Source organism: Bos javanicus, chromosome 17 (assembly GCF_032452875.1).
Source record: "Bos javanicus breed banteng chromosome 17, ARS-OSU_banteng_1.0, whole genome shotgun sequence".
Lineage (NCBI taxonomy): Eukaryota > Metazoa > Chordata > Mammalia > Artiodactyla > Bovidae > Bos > Bos javanicus.
In genome coordinates, this window is record NC_083884.1 from 45,182,456 (window position 1) to 45,204,277 (window position 21,822).

Sequence of the window (21,822 nt, forward strand, 5' to 3'; positions counted from 1 at the left end):
AAGTGCCCTGGGCCACAAACAGGCAGCATGTGGTTCCACCTGATGCTCAGACCCACAGGGTGTGCACAGTGTCAGTCAGTCCAGGAGGCGTAGCTGGGAAAGGGTCCAAGAGGTGGGACCTGGCAGTGTCCCCAGGCTATGCCACCAGGTGCCTTCCCCCTATGGTGGACAGGAAACTCCCGAGACACCGCAGGGCTGAATCGGGGGCCCCAGAATCCCTCACTCCAGCAGCGAGAAGACTCACTGGGACTCCTGACCCTTCACAGACCAGCTCCTACCAGGACACAGAAACAAAAGAGCACCAGGAGTCCCTGCCCCGAGGCACTCAACAAGGCCTCTTCTGCCCACATCCCAACACTGCGCCTGCCTGCTCCTGATATCTGTCCGATGATGTGTGCGTTCACCACGAGACCCACGTGGGTTACCGAGACCCACGCCTGAAGCAGGATGCAGAGGCTCCCCCACCCTTAGAGCTCTGCCACGCAGATGGAGCAGAGGCGCCCTGTGCAGCATGCTCAACTGCTGCACACCTGCAGATGCACATGCCATCCATCCATGGCGAGAGTGGGAGTGGTGGCCCTAGAGTTGTGCAGTGCGCAACCTGAACAGCCATATGTGGCGGCCCTGCAGGAGATCATGCCCCACCAGATGGCTTCACCCCCAGACAAGTGTCATCCCATGGAGCTCTCAGGAATGCACACGAGCACACACACACATTCTCAGGAGCGCTGGGCTCTGCCCCATGCCTCTCCCACCTCCGCCCCAACACCACCAGCCCAGCCCAGGGGTGGGAGGTGCCCTCTGACCCACGGCTAGTCTGTACTGGCCTCCAGCATGAGGAGAGGCCCACTTAGCCTCCACACCTACAGGCCTGGGAGCGGAAGAGGCAGGGATGGCCTGGCTGCAGACCCTGGGGAACCCTGAGAAGGGGGCTGTGGCTGAGGCCACCCACGGTCTCCTTCAAACCAGCGGGAGGACATGGCCTGGTAGGGTGAGGCGAGCGTCAGGTACCCACTAAGCATCAGTACCCGCCCCTCAGCCCCCAGCCAGCCAGCCAGCCTGCTGTCCCGGTGAGAAGGGAGTCATGAGACTCCTCTCACGACGCCCCTACAGAGACCGAGCACAGGCTCCCGACGGCCAAGGCACCCTATTCCATGTCCACTCACACACACACACACACACACACACACGCACGTGCACACGCCTGGCGACCCAGCCCTGGGGCCATATGGCAACCCAGGCCTGTGGCAGAGACCCCTCCCTCTTCACCCCAATCTTATTTCAGGGACTCCTGCACAAATAATGCCCCCACTGGGGTGCTTTAAAACCACTGGGCCTCCTCAGGGGTCAAACATTGTGGGTCAGGGTCTCAGAGACCTTCCTAGGCCCCCCAGGTGACTCCTGAGTGCACCCCAAAGGTGAATGGGCAGCCATAGGTCACATGGCCCTGACTGGGCCCCTGCCGGCTGGACTGGGAGGATGAGCTGTGTTCATCCATGAGAACCGTGTTACTCTTCTCGCCCCCACTCTGGTCCCTGCTCATTCCAGCTGATCCCTGGTGTCCAGTGTGTTCTACAGGCTCCAAAGTGAGAGACTGTCCTGTCTACCCGAAGCCCCGACTGAAGCAGGGCCCGAGGCCCCGCCTGTCCTGGGGATAGGGGCCCCCTTCCCCTTTGGGTGCCCCAGCCCCTGGCCTCTCTGTCACCCTGGTACCTCAACGCCCCAGGGCTATAAATGAGGCTCTGATCAGGAAGCCCCTTGCTCTGTCCACCAACATTCCCTGATGCTCAGTGGGACCTCATGACCCCACTGAACCTGCACCCCCACACGACCTCACACCCGCCACCTCCCTCCCTAGCACATGACAGCCGTGAGGACAGCCCGTACTTTACTCTGTTCAACAGAGCCCCACCCTGAGCCCCAAGCCTGTGCTCTGCCTCCAGCTCTGCGCAGAACCTGGGTTTCGGAAGAAGGCCACAGAGCATGGCTGGCCCAGGGAGGGGAACCTTTACGCAGACCATACAAAGACACTCATGAGGGGGCTGGTGGTCAGGTGAGATGCTGGGGTGTGCAAGGAAGGCCAGGGCCCCCTCCCCACCCAACGAGGCCACCTGCACGGCCTCTCCTTTGCTTGCTCTCAGTGCACCGCTCCAGGTCAGTGTGGAGGATGGTACCCCAAGCACAGCACTGCAGACCAGCTTCCCCCGACCGACAGCAGCACCTGCTGGTGAAGTGTGGTACTGCAGCCACCTCGTGACCAGAGGGTGAGAGGGAGTTCTCAGGGCTGTGACTCCAGGTGGAGGTTCCAGAAGGATGGGGTCCACTGTAAGGCGACCGTGGCTCTAGGCCCCACTTCTCCCAGGAATCCTTTCCGATGCTCACTCCATTCCTGTGACAATCAGGCCAGGTGAGGCCCCTCAGGCTCCCACGGCCCCAGGTGTCCCTGAGTGAAGCAGGGTCACTGGACGGTAATGCCCAGTAGGTAGGGGCTGTCCTTTGTTCCCACTACCTGGCAGGGGCCTGGCACAATGAGGAAGGGTCCCACAGCCAGCACAGGGTGAGGAAGCAAGCTGCTGCCCTAGGAGGCTGGCCCTCCCCTCCCACTGCTCCACATCCTTCCCCTGGGATTCGGCCGCGTGGCCAGCTGGGTGAGTGAAGCATGGAGACGTACAACACACTGTACAGAGGCTGCTGGCTGAGCTGAGGCCACAACCCAAGGAGACACACGGCCAGCAGGCTCTGGGGACACGAGCTGTACGTGAGCAAGTGCCTTGTGAGTGACATGACACCCTGCCTATGCCCGAGTGTGGTCCCTGTGGCTGAGGAGCAGGGGCAGTGCACCAGGTCCTGCCCCTCAGTCAGGCCAGTGGACTCTGGGCTCCATCTGACCTCTACTCTCTAGCTGAGCCACTCAGCTTGCGCCACTGCTGTCCCCACCTGTCCAGCTGATTCAAGCCACAAGCACCTCCCTGCAGGTGCCCAGGCCCCCTCCAGTGCGAGCTTTGAAAAACATACCCCAGCTCAAGTCACTGCACAGCCTAAAACCCCCAGTGGCCCCTCTGCGAGTGAGTGGCGGCCACGCTCGCCCAGGCCCCACGCCAACCCCGCCCCGGGGTTCTGTCAGCTCACTCCTTGCCAGCTGTCCTCAGGCCTCAAGGTGGGTCACCTCCTAGGCGAGGCCTCCCCGATCCGCTGGTCTAAAGCAGCCCCATTTTCGTTTCCAGGCAGGTCTGTTGTCACCCCAATCCCCCCGCCACTCGTGTCACATCTGGACTTCCAGCAGGTGTCTGAGTCACTGAGCCCAGACAGGGACCAACAAAGCCCAGAGAAGCACACACCAAGCGGGCCGTGCCCTCGGCACCCACTCCCCTCCACCCTTCTCCCAACAGGGCCCCCTGCAAGTCCCCCGTGTTAGGCTTCTGTGAGGGCCACATCTGGAGTGGGCGTCTGGCTGCGCCAAAGCCAGGGAATGGCCAAGCACTCTGCCCATGGGTCCTGCCAGGATGGCTGCCCCCAAGGGGACCAGGTGAGCCCGCCAAGGAGGCCGGAGACGAGACTCACCTGTCCAGGCCGTGCCCAGGAAGCAGGAGAAACCATTCTATAAGGGATAATGATAAAGCAGTAACTGCGGTAACAACGGCATACATGCCCATCTAGCAGGAACTGTGCACGTCAACTCAGCTTTTCATCTCTACGACCCGAGACGCGTGCAGTATTGACAGCTCCACTTTACACATGAGGAAATAGGCCCAGAAAGGAGGAGCACTTGCCTGGGGCCACCACAGAGCCAAAGATGACCTCACAATGAGGTGGGGTGAGGATGCAGAGCGTCCCAGGGAAGCCCACCTCGGCCACCCCCAAGCTGCAGCCCAGGCCTCAGAAGAGAGGGAAGTGGGAGAAACCGTCTGTGTTAATGGGAGCCAGGCACTGTAGCGGCTAGCTAGGACCCAGCGCGGTTTGAACTTTAACTGACCCACACAAAACTCTGAGGGAGTGCCCCTGTCCCACTGTACAGATGAGACAACTGAGGCACCGAGGGGTTCACCCACCACGAGGTTCATCTTCCAGAGAGCAAGGGAATATTCTGGAAGGACTCCACCAAGCCAGTATGAAAACCTGTGATTAGAAAACCCCTACACTGGCAAATATGGACCCGGCAGACCAATGTGATGGTGAGGAGCACGAGAGGCCATGTGGATCGCATCCAGAACTCTGCCCCGCTCTGTCTCACTCCCTGTGTTGACTAAGCGTCTGGGGCCCAGCCCTCTGCCAGGCTTGGGGTTATCAGGCCTGCTCGGGGGTGCAGATAAGAAATGGGCAATCCCCACACCGCAGAGGGGTGTGCCCAAGAGAGGGGGCATGGGAGCAGAGGAGGGGTGGAAGGCAGGAAGGTTGGGGAGGAGGGAGAACTCAGACCACAAAGGCCCTTATGGGGCACGTCCAGGAACCAAGACTTCCTGAGGGTGGAGGGGAACTTCCAGGGTGCTTTCAGCAAGGGGAGGGCGTGCTCAAATGGGCCCTTTAGAGGAACCTCACCACCTGCAGATGGGCAGGAAAACTGGTGCTGGCTGTCTTCCAGGCAAAGGTCAGGGTCAGGGGCACAGATTCTGGAGCTGAGCCACCTGGTTTGAACCCTGGCTCCATCACTTTCCCTGCCTATCTCGGACAAGTTACTCAGATGCTTTTTTTCTTTGGCTTCAGTATCCTCCTCTGAAAAATGGTACTAGCAATATCCTGCCTCACAGGTGTGGTCACTGGAGACAGTGCCTGGGCCGGCTGTGAAAGGTCAGCTTTTCTTTGCTGGTAAGAGGTGGCAGGCTAACAGTGAGGGGTAGACACGGACATCCAGTTTACAAAGTCAGTTTAACAGACACATGACTATTCAGATCTTCTATTTCATCTTAGGGCTTCCCTGGTGGCTCAGTGGTAAAGAGTATGATAAGGCTGTATGTTGTCTCTCTGCTTATTTAACTTCTATGCAGAGTACATCATGGGAAATGCCAGGCTTGACGAATCACAAGCTGGAAGGAAGATCGCTGGGAGAAATATCAACAACCTCAGATATGCAGATGATACCAGTCTAATGGAAGAAAGTGAAAAGGAACTAACGGGCCTCTTGATGAGAGTGAAAGAGGAGAGTGGCTTGAACCTCAATGTTCAAAAAACCAAGATCATGGCATCCGGTCCCATCACTTCATGGCAAATAGAATGGAAAAAAGTGGAAGCAGAGATTTTATTTTCTTGGGCTGCAAAATCACTGTGGATGGTGACTGCAGCCATGAAATTTAAAGACGCTTGCTCCTTGGAAGCAAAGCTATGACAAACCTAGACTGGATTAAAAAGCAGAGACATCACTTTGTCGACAAAGGTCCATATAATCAAAACTACAGTTTTCCAGTAGTCATGTATGGATGTGAGAGTTAACACAAAGAAGGCTGAGCACTGAAGAACTGATGCTTTCGAACTGTGGTGCTTGAAAAGACTCTTGAGAGTCCCTTGAAGAGCAAGGAGATCAAATCAGTCAATCCTAAAGGAAATCAACCCTGAATATTCGTTGAAGGACTGATGCTGAAGCTCCAATACTTTGACTACCTAATGTGAAGAGCCGACTCATGGGAAAAGACCCTGATGCTGGGAAAGATTGAAGGTAGGAGGAGGGGGATGGCAGAGGATGAGATGGTTAGACAGCATCAAACGGACATGAATTTGAGCAAACTCTGGGAGACAGTGAAGGACAGAGGAGCCTGGTGGGCTACAGTTCATGGGGTCACAAAGAGTCGGACACGACTCAGTGAGCAAACGATGGGAAATTGCATCTTAAGTCAGTTTTGGTACGTTGTATTTTTCAAAAACTTTGTCCATTTCAGCTAAGTTGTTCAATTACTGGGATAAAATTGTTTATGCCCCATTCTTTCAATGTCTGTAGCACCTGCAGTGGTATTTCCATTTTAGTTCCTAACACTGGTAATCTGTGTTCCTTTTCGCTTGATCAGTCTAAGTACAGGGGAGTTCTCAATTTTGTTGATGCTTTCCAGGAAACAGTTTTCGATTTTGTTCACTTTTCCTATTGCTTGCTTTCTTGCTCGTTAATTACGCTCTCATTCGGATTCCTCCCTTTCTTCTATATGACACCCCGCTCTTGTAAGTTCTTCAGGTCACTCATCTTGAACTCGTCTTCTTTTCCAACATGAGCACCGAAGCTAGATGTCTCACTCTGAACACTGCTTTGGCTGTACCCTATGAGATGCATTCTGTATGATGAATTCTTATTTCCACTTTAATTTTCTAGTGAAATCCTTTCAGAAGGAGAGTTAGGAGGTGGAAGCAAAGGGCTGGCCTGGGTGGGGAAGTGAGCAGTGGAAGATGGCTCCCCGGTCCTGGCCCAATCCCCGGGGCAGAAGCCAAGCTCCCCACTGAGGTGAAGGAAGGTTTGGAGCTGTGTTGGCTCGTTCTCGCTCAGTGAGGGGGCTGTGGCTTCTGAGGTGGAGGGTATTGGCCCTGGATACACGGACCTGATGCTCACAGGGGAGGTTTTAGGCTGACAGGTGCTTGGCTTTGCTGCCCAAGTGGTAGGGGTTCAAACCAAGGGCTGGCTGAGTGCAAGAATGAGAAAGCCAACAAGAGTGGCAAGTGTGAGGAGACAGTGAACTTGGGAAAGACACCTTTCTGCCTCTGAAGCACACTGGACCAGTCTGAGGCCAACTGAGAAGGGCTGCATGAGAAAGATACGTGGTGCAAAAATAAAGTAGAATATCCCACTGTTAATTTTCACACTGACTACATATTGAAATGATACTATTTAGAATATAGTTGTCCCTTGGTGTCCATGGGAGGTTGATTCCAGGCACATTGTTTACCGCTGAGCCATTGGGGAAGCCCCCCAGGAGCCCCCTACAGATACCAGAACTCCATGGATGCTCAAGTCCTTTATATAAAATGATGCAGCCCCAGTCAGCCCTCTATATCCGTGGATACACGGTGCTGATGGTATACAGAGTTAAAATATGTTAGGGCTAATTTTGACTCTTTATGTTTTTAATGTGGCTCCCATCATAGTCCCAGCAAAGAGAGCTAGTCTAAGCTTCTGCAGGGTTAGAACCTGCCTTTTAACAAGGCCCCTGGGACCCCTCCAGGAGTTTGGGTGGTGCCCCTCTCAGTCTCAAGCCCTCTAGTCCCACCCCCGGGATAGGCTTCATGTCCAGCCCCCCAGGCAGGAGCAGGTGGCTGGACACGGACATCACCTTCCTCAGACACCCCAGCTCCCGACCTGGTGAACTGCTAAGGATATTCTGTGGTCAGTGCAGCCTCTGGCTGGTGAAGGAGGGCCACCAGCTTCCCTGCCCAGCCAAGTGTCTCTATACACAGATGTAGGCCTGGCTCTTCTAATACATTAAGGGACTGTGTCACATTCCATGTCTGCCCCATCAGAGGCTCCCTGGGGCAGGGGTGATCTGCCTTGGTCAAGATGCATCGTGTGCCTGATGCCTTAGGTGCTGACAAAGTCGTCGTGCAGTGAGTGGCTGGTCCAGGGGCCCATCCTCCCCAGGGTGTCCCCCCCGTGAAGGAGCAGAACTCATGGGAAGTGACTAGGCGCTCACCTGGGGAGCACCTCTGTGCTCAAGACAGCTGTGCACACACACGCAGGGAAGCCCTGTGCATGGCAGCCGACAAGCAATCTCCCCCCGGAAACCACCAGCTTGGACAGGTGTCCCAGGTGGACGCTGAAGGTGGCGTGCGATCCCCTTAAAGGGCTGGGAACCTGCGGACTCAGCGGGGTCACCCGTGCTCATGGCCCTCCCCACCCACTGGGTGGATCCCAAGGGGGTCCTGTTTAGTAGGTAGGTTTCATCTCTGTGTTGCTTTTGGACAGACCACCTGGTCACCCCTTACTCAACCTGACAGTAAAACCACAACAGCCAACACACAGCAAAGGATTAATAGTGACCAGGCATTGCATCAGGGGCTCCTGTACAGAAGGCACATGTCCCCTCCCCATGGCCCAGTCTGCAGAAGAGGAGGTGGGCCGCAGGGTCCAGAAAGGCCCCAGTAGAGCACTGTACCCAGGCTCCAGTCTCCATCCAAGGGCTCCCTGGGGCAGCACAGGGCCTACCCTAGACCCCCAAGGCATACCCCCCTCCAAAGACTCCAACTCTGCCCATCGGGCCAGGCTGCCCCATTCTCCCCACAACGAGGTGGGCCACATCGCACACCCTTGGCTTCAGGGCCAGGACAATTGCCAGGGCCCAAACCTCTGCCACCAGGCCATGCAAAGCCCACACAGCTGTGTCCTCTGGCCAGCAAGGTGAGTCATCAAATTAGAATTAGCCACCAATGTTTGAAAAAACCCACTGAATCCACAGAAAAACCCAGGTTTCCCATTGTTCTCAGAAACACTGATCTGGTCACACTGGACCACCTGTATTTTTTCATGCACATGGGTCCCCCAGGACACGACGCATGTGATCCAGTCCCCTCTATGGCCAGTGCACACCCCTCAGGGTCCTGGCACTTTGACCTGAGGCCAGCTGTGGCCACAGAGAGTCATGTTGGGGTTAAAAAGCCCTGCTAAGTCCAGATGGAACCTAAGTCCTTTCTTCGGCAGTGATCACACAAGGAACAGCCCCACCCCAACTCACCATGGAGTTCACCCACAGCGGGGTGGGCTCAGCCCTCTTCCCCGCCCCTCTCCTGCCATCAGAGATGCTGCCCCCAAGAGCTGTGTTTCCCCAACTAAGTGGCACCCATGTACTGCAGCCAACATTCCCAGAGCACAAAGGCCTAGAAAGGTGGTGACCAACTGTCCAGTCCTGGCCTGCCCCGCCTGAGACATGCCCAGACAAGAGCACGCACAGGGCCTGGAGGCAGAGATGCTCAGACTGCATCTGGGTTGAGAGTTCAGGGCAGTGGGAGGGAGAGGGTGGCCTTGCCACCCTCTGTGCACAACACCGGGATAGTGGCACTACGTGGGAGTCAATGACAAGATTTGAGAAGCGCCTTCAGTGGCATCGAGAAAAAGACCCCTTCCACAGCTGGGGCTCCAAGAAACAGGACAGGAGGAGCGGTCCATTAAGTAGGCTGCCAGGAGGGCGTGGAGGGTCATTACGGTGAGCTGATGCCCCCAGGCCCACACCATGTGGCACAGTGAGCCATGTCCGGGCCAGATGCCCCCCTGCCTGGGCACCCTCTCCCCTGGCTGCTCTCCTGCAACTCAGCTGAAATGGAATAAACGAGAGGCAAGTCCAGATGTGCAGAAAACCACTTGTTAGAATAAATCACTTTCCATACGACACAAACTGTTAAATTACAAACACTGATGCTATTATAAAAATAATGGCACAGCACTTTTTATTTTCTTTAATCAGAAAAATAAGCCCCATGTTTCTGGGAGGGAGACCAGGTATCTGCAGGCCCTGCCCTGGGTGTCAGGACCCCGGAGTGTCAGGGTCTTCACGACCAAGCAGGGAGGAAGGCTTGGGCCTGGAAACCAGGGTAGGGTGGGGTGGGGTGGGGTGGGGTGGGGGTGCGGTGTGTGTGTCTGTGGCCTCCGTGAACCAGGTCAGTACTAGAAGTGACCATCACAGCCGGGTAAGACGGGCGCACAAAGCAGAGCCCTGGTGGCCGATGCTGCTCTCCCACCTGTGCTGGGACTCCAGGGGCAAGGGGTGGATGACCCTTGAGTGCAGATGTGGGTCTGGTAGCAGGGTGGGGGTGCAGCAGAGAAAGCCTTGTAGTGTGAGGTCTGTCTTGACAGGGGACGTCCTGGGGGGCCGGGGAGCCAGAAAGCTGTAGGGGACAAGTGGGAGGCTGGGAGCAGACATTCTGGGAATGGCCTTGGGCCCTGCAAGCTTTCTTGGTCCAAAGCTCGGGAAGCGGGTGGGAGACTGCCCTCCGCCTCACTGCCCAGCCATCAGGGTGGAAACAGACTCCCGAGGGGACCCTCCTTGGCACCAGCAGACCCACTCAACCATGGACGGCCCTGAGCATCCTTCAGGTCCTCTCTCCACAGTCACAGGACCCTGGAGCTGGACAAACGTGACCCTCTGCCAGAGGGCAGGCAAGTAAGGGCCCAGGCCAGGCTCTGGTTGTGCCCACATTCTGCCTGGTGAGGGGCGTAGGGAATGCACACTGGCCAGATGGAGAGGGGCTCAAGGAGAGCAAGGCCTACAGCTGGCACACCTCCCAAAATCTCACACACAGACACACACTCTCTCTCTCTCTTTCCATGGACACGCGCATACTTGCAGACCACACGCTGTGTACATGTACACACAAACTCTCTCTCTGAACAGTACACCTGGGCATGGAACTTCAACACTGAAGGACACGTGGGCACTTTAGAGGCACAGAGAGATGCTGAAGGACCGCCCCCCAACCCCAAGCCTGAGCCCTTGGGGGTAGCTGTGTTCCCTCTCCTGGGGGCGTGCATGTCACAACGCAGTGGGCACAGTGGGGGTGAGCCTGTGGAAGGTGGGAAGGTGCTGAGGTCATCTCCTCTCTTCCTGACGCAGGGGGGCCTCAGATTAGTGGTGGCCCTGCAGGGGGCTCCCACCTCTGCTGAGCCTCAGCTTCCAACCGCAAACAGCCTGGCCTGTTTGGAGAAGGCCTCTGACCAGTCTGACAACACGTCTCAGGCTGCAGGGTGAGGGGGCCCTTGGCCTGGCTCAGCAGAGCCACACCTGGGGTGGTCTGGGAGAACGGGCATCAGGCTCCAGGGCTCACGGACGGGGCCTGGCGGGCCACCGCAGGGGTGGAGGATCGAGTCCGTCGTGACCTCAGGGGCTGGCAGGGTTGGCCTGGGGCCAGGAGGGAGAGCTGGGGCTGATGGGCCCGCGCCAGGTTCAGCAGGGACTGCCGTGGCTGGCTCGGGGGCCCCAGGAGAGGCCGCCGGGGTGGAGTTGGCCGACCCAGGAGTGAAGGGCGCTCAGGTAAGGGGAGTAACGGCTGGGGCTTGCAGGGCTGGCTTGGGCCCAAAAGTGACCGCAGGGGCTGGCAGGGCTGTTCTGGGCCCAAGAGTGGCCGCTTTCGTCGGCAGGGCTGTTCTGGGCCCAAGAGTGGCCGCTTGGGTGGGTGAGGCTGTTCTGGGTCCATGAGTGGCCGCTTTTGTTGGCATGGTTGTCCAGGGCCCAGCAGTGAAGGTTTGGGGGGGCCAGGCTGCTCTGGGGCTTCAACTAACTGCTGGGGCTGATTGAGACCAAGCAGTGACCGCCGGGGGCGGCTGGGCTGGCCCAGGAGGGATCTTCGGGGCTGGCATGGGGCTAGGAATGCCCGCCGGGGGCAGCAGCACTGGCCTGAGGGTGAGCTGGTGGGCCGGCGACGTGGACGCAGCATGAGGAGCGACTGAGGGGGCTGACACCGCTGGCACTGGGCTAGCAGTGACCGAAGGGGCCGGCACCGCTGTCCTGAGGATGCCCTGCTGGGCTGGCCACGGAAACACGGGCCCACCCACGACCTCACGGGCCAGCAGCGGTGCCAGAGGGCCAGCAGGGACCGGCAGACGTGGCATGGGACCAGGATGGACCGCAGAGGCCGGCAGCGGTGCCACGGGGCCAGGATGGACCGTAGGGGTCGACAGAGGTAACACGGGGCCAGGATGGACCGTAGGGGCCGGCAGCGCTGCCACGGGGCCAGGAGGGAGCGCAGGCGCCGGAAGCGCTGCCTGGGGGCTAGTGCCCAACGCGGCTGGTGGGGCTGAGCTGGGAGTGACCGCTGGGGCCGGCAGGGCTGATCTGGGGCTGGAAGCAGCTGCTGGGGCCGGCAGGGCTGACCTGGGCCCAGAAGTGACCGCCGGGGCTGGCAGGGCTGTCTTGGGCCCAGAAGTGACCGCTGGGGCCAGCTGCGCTGACCCGGGAGTGGCCGCTGGGGCTGGCAGGGCTGCCCGGGGTCCGGGGAAGCCCGACGGGGCTGGCAGCGCTGACACGGGGCTGGGAGTGACCCCTGGGGCTGGCTGGGCTGGAGCTGCTGCTGGCGCTGGGCCGGGCCGTTCTGGTCCCAGTGGTTGGCTGGGAGCGGCCCCCCTTCTGGGGAGCACACCTGCATGGAAGAAAGAGCACGTGTCCACCTGGGCAGGTGTGTCTGTAGACCCCCCATCCAGCCCGGGTCCCTGAGACATGCTGCCCCCTCACCAGCATTCCAATCCCCAAGGGAGTTGAAAGTGGAGTGTGAAACACCAAGAAGAACCCCCTCTCTGAACAGAAGGCGCAAACCAGTGAGTCCCTGAGAGGAAAGCAGCTGCAGTGCTGAGCCGACACCTAGGACAGAACCCTATGCTCTGGGAGATAAGCCCCTGGCCCCAGTCTCCCTGCCCCATGCCAGCTGGGCTCTGGGTGACAGCAAGGATCACCCCCCACTGAGGGCCTGCTCTCAGCGGGGCTGCTCCTTGCGCCTGGGCCACCAAACAAGTGATGTGACTCCCCCCATCTTGCAGACACTGCGCTTCGCCTAAGTTTAGCACATGGAGAGCACGGAGCAATGAGCCTGGACCCCACGCATTACAGACACGCTGGACACCCCGTAGTCGGCGGAGCCTGACAGACGCAATGAGGAAACGGGGCCAGCCTATCAGCGGTGCACCCTCCCGTCCCGCCTGAGCCGAGACACCCCCGCCCCCAGTTCCTGGCCTGGCATGGCCTCTCTCTGGCTGTGACCCACCCGAGGTGCCTCTTGCCTCTATTCAGGACCCTCAGACTTCCAGCGGACGGGTGCCCCTGGCCCCAGTCCACATGTGCCCCATACCTCACCCCCGACAACGATGGAGCACGTTGCCAGGGAGGCCCAGCTGCCGATGGGTGGTGTCCAGGTGCTGGTGTGGCCCCAAGGCTGCCCAGGGGCAGAAGGCACAGAGCCCATGGCTCTGAGTGGGAGGGGCCCGGGGCTCACCTGCTTGGTGGGCTGCAGAGGGACCTTCTTCTTCCCTCGGTCACAGGGGGTCTCCAGGTCCTGCTCAGAGCTGCCTGCCTCCAGGGGCCGCCCGTTCTCACTTGGCTCTGCAGATGGGCAGTTTTCTGCCTCCCGGGGCTTCTTGACAAGGCGACGTTCCCACTTCTCCTTCCGCTCGTGTGGCTTCAGGGCCATGTCCTTCTGCGGGATGAGGAGGAACAAAGCCAGTTAATCGGTGGTGACACATGGAGTGTTAGCTATCCCACCTGTGGCACCATGAGAGACTATGCTGTGCCAAAGGTGGGGCCCTGTGCACGTGCCAGTGCCCACCTGAGGGGCCGCAGCCCATGCCGCCCTCCACAGCGGGCTGTCAGCCTACCACTCTAAGCTTGCAAAGAAGCCTCCCATCCTGGGAGGGCCGCGTGAGGGGAGTGAAGGGAGATGAAGGGACGGGTAGTGCATACATGGGTCAGATGAGTATGGGCGGGCCTGTCAGGACTAGGGGTTTGGGGAGTATGACTGGGGTGTTTCCCAAGGAGCCCAGCCAGTAACAGGGTGCCCTGATTCTTGGCCCAGTGTGACGTCTCAACCAAGCTCACAGGAAGCAGGCACTGAGACTGGTGGCTGTGCTGGCCTCTGTGAGACATGGCCCGTCCTGGGAGTGGCCCTCAGATTCCCAGTCTGAAACCAGGGTGAGCCCTGGGCTGAGGGCCATTAGCACAGTAGCTGGCCAAAGGCAGAGATGGTGCAACTCCAGCTGCCTCCTCCTCTGGTCCTGAGCCACCTGTGGGTCTATCAGCCCAAATCCCCTGCAGCTTGGCATCCTGACCGGATGGGAACCGTCCTGGGAAAGCAGTCTCCATCTCAGCCAGGTGTGCAGGGCTTCAGCGACCCAAGACCAAGCCCTAGAGCAGAGATGTGGGCCAGCCCTGCTCACAGCTGTACCTAGCACCCAGAGCTGAGCCTGATGCACAGTGGGTGTTTAACAAGCATGTGTTACCCTAATGCTGACAACGACAATGTGGTCTCCCATCCCATCAAGCCTCTGCACTGCCTGCACAGCTCCAACTATGCAGAGGTCTGGATGCCCCGCTCCCCCAGTCCCCAACACACACAGCCCTGCCCATGTGCCCAGAACCCAGGAGGACCTGGCATTGATATGTACTGAGCAGGTGAGGTGCCTCTCGCTGGCATCCACAGGGAAGCTGGAGGCAGCTCCAGCACCACGGGGCTGCGTAAGAGAGAGGTAAGGAAACGCCAACAAGGGACTCAGCAGACTCCAAGAGCATCTGTCCAGGGAAGAGACGAGGAGGAAAGCCTGAATGAGCGCAACGGTGACTTTATCCCACGGCCCTGCAAGAAGTGTCCCCAGGCACTTAAGCAGATGGCAGGAAGAACGAAATCCCAGTCTGCTCTGGTCCCCTGGACAGAAGACAGGAAACAGGAGGTGCTGTGCTTGCGGGTGGGGTCCTCCAACTCAAGGTCCGCAGCCACCTCAAGAAGACTCCCCACGTCCCTCTTCCCACCCAGTGAGCAGGGCCCACACTTTCCAGAATTCACCAGGGGCGCCGATGAGGCCAACCAGACTGGGAGTTGTCCCTCCAGGCACCCTGACTGCCCTGTCCGGTGTGGCCTGTGGCCTGGCCTGGGAGCAACCACATCCAACTGCAGGCTGACTGACCACCCTGCTCCGCGGCTGCACACGGCAGTGGTGACAGATCCCTCCCCTCTCCCAGGCCCAAACCCACAGGCACGCAGACCTGGAGCTTAAGCAGGATGTGGGGAGTGAAATGCCATCCATAGCCTCTCAAGAGGAAGCATGTCGCACCCTGTGACGCCTGCCCCCTCACCAAGCGCTCGCACGCTCACCTTTCTGCACCCCCCTGCCCTATCCTCAATGTCAACTCAGGAGTACCAGGAAGAGACAAGGATGGTGTCCCAGTGGGGATGGGGGCTCCTAAAGGTCAGCTGAGCTGTGGGGGCCACAGGTGGGGCACCTGTCCTGGGACATCCGTAAGGTCAGACACCATGCCACACAGCAGTCCTGCCAGCCTGGAACTCAGGTCCCCACTGATGACCTGCCAGGCCCACAGTTGTGGATCTGACCAAAGTTCCACAGGCAGATTCTGCCTGAGCAGCAAGGGGGACCCAGACTTGCTGGGTGCAGAACAGCCCTTTCCCACGCTCACACTCTGGGCTATCGGACCCCAGAGACACCCACAGATCACCTGCACTTTTGCAGCCACCTCTGGAACCCCCCAGGGCACCAGCTTGTCTCAGTCAGAAGGGGCTGCTCCCCACCTCATGCCCTGCCGACAAGAGTCCCTGCTGATCCCAGGACTCTCCGCGCCTGCCCCTCCCATAGGAATCAGGCCAACTCATTACAGTGGCAGTGAGCGCCGACTGTATGCCAGCTCGGCTCCAGGCACCTGGGATCAGATCAGGAGGGAGTGGGCCCATCAGGCAAGTTGTCACGACTCCCAAAAAGAGGGAAGGCTAATGCAGACAAGCAAGTGGAAGGGAAGGAGCCACTTCAGAGGTGCATGCCTGTCTCCTGGGGATGTGAGGGAGGCCAAAGGAGGCTCTGACGTCTGACAGCAGTTAGCAGCTGGCCCTGCATATGGCCACGGGCTTCCCTGGGGAACAACACTGAGGCTGTGCCTCCACTGACAGAAAGCATTGGTGAACACAGCAGCTTGCTTCCCACACGCAGGATACTCAATACATATGGACTCCTGGTGTGCCCATGACACATGAATGCCAACCCCTTTACAGACAGAGGCCAAGGCCCAGAGAAGTCCAGAGAGATTCCTGGTCACTCAACTGTTCCCACCCAGGCCCTGGAAAACAGCGAGGCCCCCGGAACCCCCACCTGTCCACCGGCGCCAGGCTGCAGGTCTGTCCCCTCAGAACCTCATTGACCACCCATGGGTCCCCGCCTCCCCCCAGCCTCCCATCTGAAGGTGGAAAAGGCCGTAACCCCACTCAGAAGGCTTCCTCAGGGGAGGGAGAGGCTTTTGTCCCACGTAGGTCTTCGGCAGACGGGACTGGGCTGGCCCACATGCACGGAGCCGCCTGCCACACTCAGTCTACAGACGGAAATGCAGGCTTGTTCACATACGCTCCCATCTGACCGAGCACCTGTGACCAGGCTGACGCGGCACTCGCCAACGCAGAAGGCATGGGCAGACACCACCTAATGGGCCCACAGATATAAGTGGGCCCACAGATATAAGGAGACGGGGCTTTGAGGCATCTCCCCCCCAACCCCCCCACACATAGGCGTGCACACACTCAGACCCCGCAGCCTGGACAGGAGTCTGGGGCGGAGTCTCCGCGCAGGACACTGCAGCTGCACTGACCAGGCCCCTGGGCCCAATCTCCCATCCTTTGGAGCCCCGCTCCTACCCAACACAGGCACTGTGACTTTCTTGTTGCCACACGAAGTGGCAAGCTTTCTCTCCCCACCTTCCCGTGGACCATTTCATCCTGGAAAGAGTAAGCCTCCTGCCCGTGTGTCCTGATCCTGAGGTGCGCACCTCACGCGTCACTGTGGGCTGAGCTCTCACAGGGAGGAAGGAGCAAGTACCCACCTCAGGGCCTTCTTAGGGCCATCCAAGGCCACTTTTGACCTACATGGCCAAAGTCACAAAGGCTGTTTCCGGTCCAGGGGATAACCTCTGAGCTGTCACGTCTGAGCCCCAGAAAGAGAAGAGGGCTGTCTGTGATGGAAGTCTGAGCAAAGGGAGAGAATGTGTGGACAGTCCACCACTAACCATGAAACCTGTAGGGGCAACCTGCCCTAAGGGGTCACATGGCGGGGGCAGGGATCTGTCTTTCTAACAATCATTTGTGAACCAAGGAGACAAAATGGGCTGGACAGACAGGGAAGGGAAGCAAGCATGGGAGTAACTTATGTGGTGGGCGCTGCAGATAGAACCTCCTCCAGGACCCCACCCCCCCGGGCTGGGACCCCTCCCTCCCTCTGCCACTAGCCCCAGCCCCTCTGCAGGTTCTGGCAGGGCCTCAGGAAAACTCTAGGTCATCTCTCCAGACATATAGGGCCACTGCATCATTCAGGTGCTAAAAAAGACACATGTCAATCACGAATTGTTCTAACTTGTCACTTTTTCTGTTATTTTTCTTTAAAAAACAACTAGACTGTCAGAAAACTTGAAACACCCATGCCTCTCTCCCCAGGACTGGACTCAGTCCAGTTCCATCCCAGCCACAGCCCATGGTGGCACGTGGGTCCCCAGGACAGGACCTTCTGCGTCTGGAAGGAGTGGGGGAGCAGGAAAGCCACCTGCCCTGGCCAAGCTGCCATGCGCCCGGCGTGGGCCCTGTGCAGAGGCTCCCTGGCTTCCACAGGCGGGCGGCCTCGTGCCACACACGTCCTGGCTCTAAGAGAGGCCCACAGCATTTCCCGCCTGAAGGTTCGAGAGTATGAACTCTAAGCCAACGGCCCCACCAGTTTCCTCTCCTGGAAGGAAACGCACCATCTCAGCAGGATTTCTCTGGAGCAGGGCTCACCGGGGTCCAGACGCTGCTCCCACAGCGAGTCACTGCCCCGAGAACGCTCCCAGAGCTCCCCGGGCTTCTGTTCTGTGCGTGCAGCTGGTGAGCACGAGCCAGCCCTGCCCCTGGTATCCAAGGCTGGGGCTGCCCTCGCCTGTGAGGCCAGTCTGGTGGTGGTGGGGGGGAGTTGTCTGGGCCCCTTTAAAAGGCTCAGCCATGCCTGGGCACATGCAGGGTCACTGCCCTGCCGGCCTCAATTTCCTCATCTGGAGGTTGGAGCAGCAGCTGTGCCCAGGCACAGGGGTTTTACCCACAGCTGCTTCTGGAGCCACACTGCAGGCCCACAATGATGCTACTACAAGTGCTCCCGAGTACAAACAGGGCAATGAGGCACTGCCAAGGCTGTGACGATGCAGGGTGAGCCAGGACGAACTCCAGTGCTCCAGGGTCTCCAGTCATGTCCACCAGCGACCCAGGAACCTCTAGCCAGCCTGGGCAGTGGCCAGCCCTTGCCATCACCAGAGGTGACAAGTGAGGTGACCCAAGAGGGGTGTCCAGGTAGCCCTCCGTCAGCACGGAGCCTCCGGGCTGCATCCTCGAGCACACACGGGCAGATGCGGCCATGCAGGCCCTGGCACCCTCGCCCGAACGCAGGGGGCCCTCAGAGCAGGCGCTGCGGGGCACGGAGGTGCACAATCCCTGGCCGCCTGAGGCAACGGACCAGCAGTGAAGCCCCTGAGTGACCAGGCCCTCGGACCCTCCCCGGACCACTGGGGTGGGGGGCAAGCTGCTATGAAATCACAGATTAGGTTTTCCTGTGGCAATTTCATGTGAATACTTTTAACTCCCCTAAACATTAATACTATGCACCACCAATAAAATTTCAAACTGTGCTTCAGTAAACCAACCATGAAGAAATAAAAGTAATTAAAACTGGCAAACACAGACTCAGAATTGTTCCCCTCGCTGGGGGCCAAGGCTGCTTGCTCCCACGTGGATCAGGCCCTTCCAGGCCACAGATTCTGCAGGCAAAGGCGTGGCCACCTCTCTCCAACTGGGCAGGAGCCCCCTTCCACATTCTGTGAACCACGTTGGGGTCTGTTCCCCAATACCTGGACCCCAACCCCACAGAGCTCACCCCTCCTCACCAAATTTGGGCAACTCTCACGGCCCCCTCAGCAGGGTGAGAACGCAGATGGCCCCAGTGGACGGCCCACACAAGACCTCACCACTGCCTCCCACCCCACCTGCCCCTTCACTTCCTGGAGGGAGGCCTTGTGGGATGGCCATGTCACCCTGGGACAGGGCCAGGGGGCTGTAGGGTGGCTGAGGTTGCCTGTCTCCCAGAACCTCCTGGACTCGAGGGCCCCAGCAGCACTCTCCGACTCCTGTTCAGGCATCTGCTCTCTGTGGTTCCAGGAGTTCAGGTCAAATCCCACCTGCCTGCAGTCTGAGTGTGGGCCCCACCCATTCTACCTTCAGAGCCTCACCCCCGGCTCACCTGGCAGGCTGTCATCTCCCATCAGAGCTTGTCTGCCCCAGGGCTTTGGCCCAGCTGCTTCCTTTGCCCTGGCATGCACATGGCTCGCTGCCCCTCACCTGCAAGTTTGGCTCAACACTCCCGCACCCGCTTACCTCAGTAAAACCGCAGCCCCTCCACCCTGCTCCTCTAGGCTGTGGTTCACACGCTGGGGCAGAGACTCCACGTGCAGGTGCTTCCTCCCAGTGACGGGGGAGCCCGTGGCTTACTGCTAGAGTCTTTCCCCAGGAGGTAACCCCTTCCCCTCCCCCCAGCCAGAAAGCAGGTAGCTTCTGCACTGACCACCAGCATCCGATGCTCCCAACCCCCAAGGGACCAACTCTCCATGTCTGCCTGGGACTAAGAGGGTTCTGGGGACATGGGACTTAAGTGCCAAAGTCAGGGAAGTCCTAGAGAGACAGGGAAGCAAAGCCCTGTGAACCACCACAAGAGAATCTGCCTCCATCTAGACAGGCTTTGCTAGAGGCCCTCCCCGCCCACACAGGGGGCTGGGGGCCAGATGGGGGACTGAGAAGGTCCTCCGCCTGCCCTAAGCCCTGCCCTGGGCCCTGCTCCAGGTGCAGGAAGGCCACAGGCACTTCAGCCCCCAGCCTGGGACCTGTCTGGGCTCAGACGCTGAACTGGGAGCTGGCCTGGCTGCTCTGTGGGGCCAGGTCCAGCCTCTCCTCCAGCCGCGCCACCTGGTCAGAACTGCCTCTCTGACCCGTCCCCGGCCTATGTCACACCCACACTGCTCCAGCCCCACACCCAGTACGCTGACTCTCTAGGCAAGGCTTCCCTGAGGGTCCCCTTGCCCTTGAGGGCTGTTTCCTGAAGTCCTCACTGACACCTCTGCTGCTCTGGAAGCTTCCAGAACCTGCCTCATTGCATCCTGGTCCCACTGTGCTCCTCCTCAGTGCCTACCCCGAGCACCCGCCCACAGTGCGCACAGGGCACTGAGCACCTGGTGAGGTGGGCATGACCGGAGGGCAGATGGGCAAGGGCACGGAGTTAGGAGCCCGGCTCCAGCAGGATGACCGCAGCCTCGGCCAGTGCCTCCCGGGCCCCAGCTCCTGGCACACGGGCAGGGAGCCCCTCCCAGAGGGACGCCCCCTCCCAGGCCCTGTGAAGGTACCCATCTCTTCCCATATCCACTGACTGAGCCTCTGCCATCAGGACAGAGAAGAGTCACCTGGAAACAGAACACGCAGACCCACCCACCCTGTGGCTAAAGACAAGCCAGACAGATGACTGACGACGCAGACAGAGGTCTGGGGAAACTGGAAGCGCCTGGTGGACAAGGAGGTGTGACGGTGGACAAAGATAGCCACCTGCTCAGGTCTGCACCCACTGGATCTGCTTAAGTCACCACCCAACACCATGTCCATGCGTGGGTACCCCCCGTGACCCAGGCCAACCCTTGACTTGCACTACACTGGGATTTAATGGTCACAAACCACTGTTCTGACAATGACATGAGGTTGGTCTCTGTTCAGGGCCCCTCAGGCCATGAGCCCCACCCGAGAGGCTCAGCGCCCGCTCCTCCACAGCCAGACAGTGCACCCAGTGCTCAACCAGGACTGCCACAGTTCCTCTCAAGCTCGTGGTCCTGGGAGCTCCCCCTCTGGCCCTGGAATCTGCACAGCTGCAGCCCGGCCCAGCAGGGGAGCAGCCAGGGCGGCTGCTGCTGAACCATCTCATGCTCGTGTTCTGTGTGGGTGGGGGATGAAGAAAAACAAGCTCAGAGAAGAGATAGGGAGGTACAGGACCACTAGTAGGTACTTCCACCTTATCACCCCTAGATGAGGAAAGTGAGACCCAGAGCAGGCACAGGGCTGCCCCAACTGATGGGAGGGCCTCGGAAGAAGCATCCTGAGCTAGGTCCTGGGTGATGACGCGAGCTGGGCAGGGCCCCGCGCAGGAGCTCCTGGGGTGCAGGGCCCGAGGTGAGGTGGTAGGCAGGGCCAGGCTTCGAGCGGAACATGGGTTCATTCCATGGACATCAGACAGGGGATCCCTGGGGAATCTGGGTCAGGCAGAGATGTGATCCCAGGAGTCAAGGTCCCTTGGCTTTATCCAGATGAATCTATGAGCATTCCTGCCTGACAAATCCTCACTGGGGCTGCAGGTGGAGCCAAGACTGAGGTGAGGGCAGGCTGAGCAGTATGTGGGAAAAGCATTGGCCAGGGGCCTGCCAGGGTCTGAGGATTAGCACACAGCGCCGAGCCTGGGGGCCAGAGGGGATAGCTATGGTATGTGAGGTCAGATAAGTGATGGGATTGTGGCAGACCCTATGGGTCCCTGTGGGGACTGGCTCTTATGAGAGGCGGGAGACCTGAGGCCAGGACCATGAACACCCCTGCCCTCCCCCAAGGCTGGAGAGTGTCTGCAGGGAGAGGGGCAACTGCCAGGCACCAAAGGTGGCAAAAGATGTCAGATTTGGAGCAACCAGTGGGACAGGGCAGGGAGAGAGGATCAGGACATGGCTGATGGCCACACATTGCTGGAGCTCCTGTGGTGGCTGGTCTGGAGGTCCCACCTGATCCCCACAGGGCCAACTCTTGACTCAGTGTGAAACTGTGAGGGCCCTCCCTCCAAAGGACAGGAAAAGCAGGGTGGTCAGACATGCAGCCCCGGGCCAGAGGGGTGAAGCCCAGGCTGGACAGGTGGGGGCCCTGCCGTTCTCTGGTTACATGGCCTCCACCCACCGTCCCCTGCCCCTCCCCAGTACAGCACAGACCTAGGTCCTGTGCCTGGTTCTCATCTTGCTCTGCTACTTGCCAGCCATGCAGATTTAAGAAGTGACTTAACTCCTGAGTTTTCAGAGGGGAAAACTGAGGACAATGGGAGCAGCACGCACCTGCTGCAGGGGCTGCTGGGAGGATGAGGTGAGCCAAGGCCCTGACTGT

The 21,822-nt window shown here is 59.2% G+C and overlaps 1 protein-coding gene across 23 annotated transcripts in view; it reads right to left on the bottom strand.

Moving 5' to 3' along the window:
- FBRSL1 (fibrosin like 1) overlaps window positions 1-21,822 on the bottom strand; it is an 84,210-nt gene that overhangs the window by 54,970 nt on the left and 7,418 nt on the right. For 21 of the 23 annotated variants that reach the window (XM_061384428.1, XM_061384444.1, XM_061384443.1 and 18 more), the window contains exon 2: window positions 12,877-13,077. In XM_061384428.1, coding sequence (XP_061240412.1) covers window positions 12,877-13,077 — 201 coding nt within the window. Of the gene's footprint in view, window positions 1-3,561; window positions 3,704-9,238; window positions 12,031-12,876; window positions 13,078-21,822 lie in introns of those variants that run through there. The other 2 variants (XM_061384447.1, XM_061384446.1) reach the window with 2 other exon arrangements.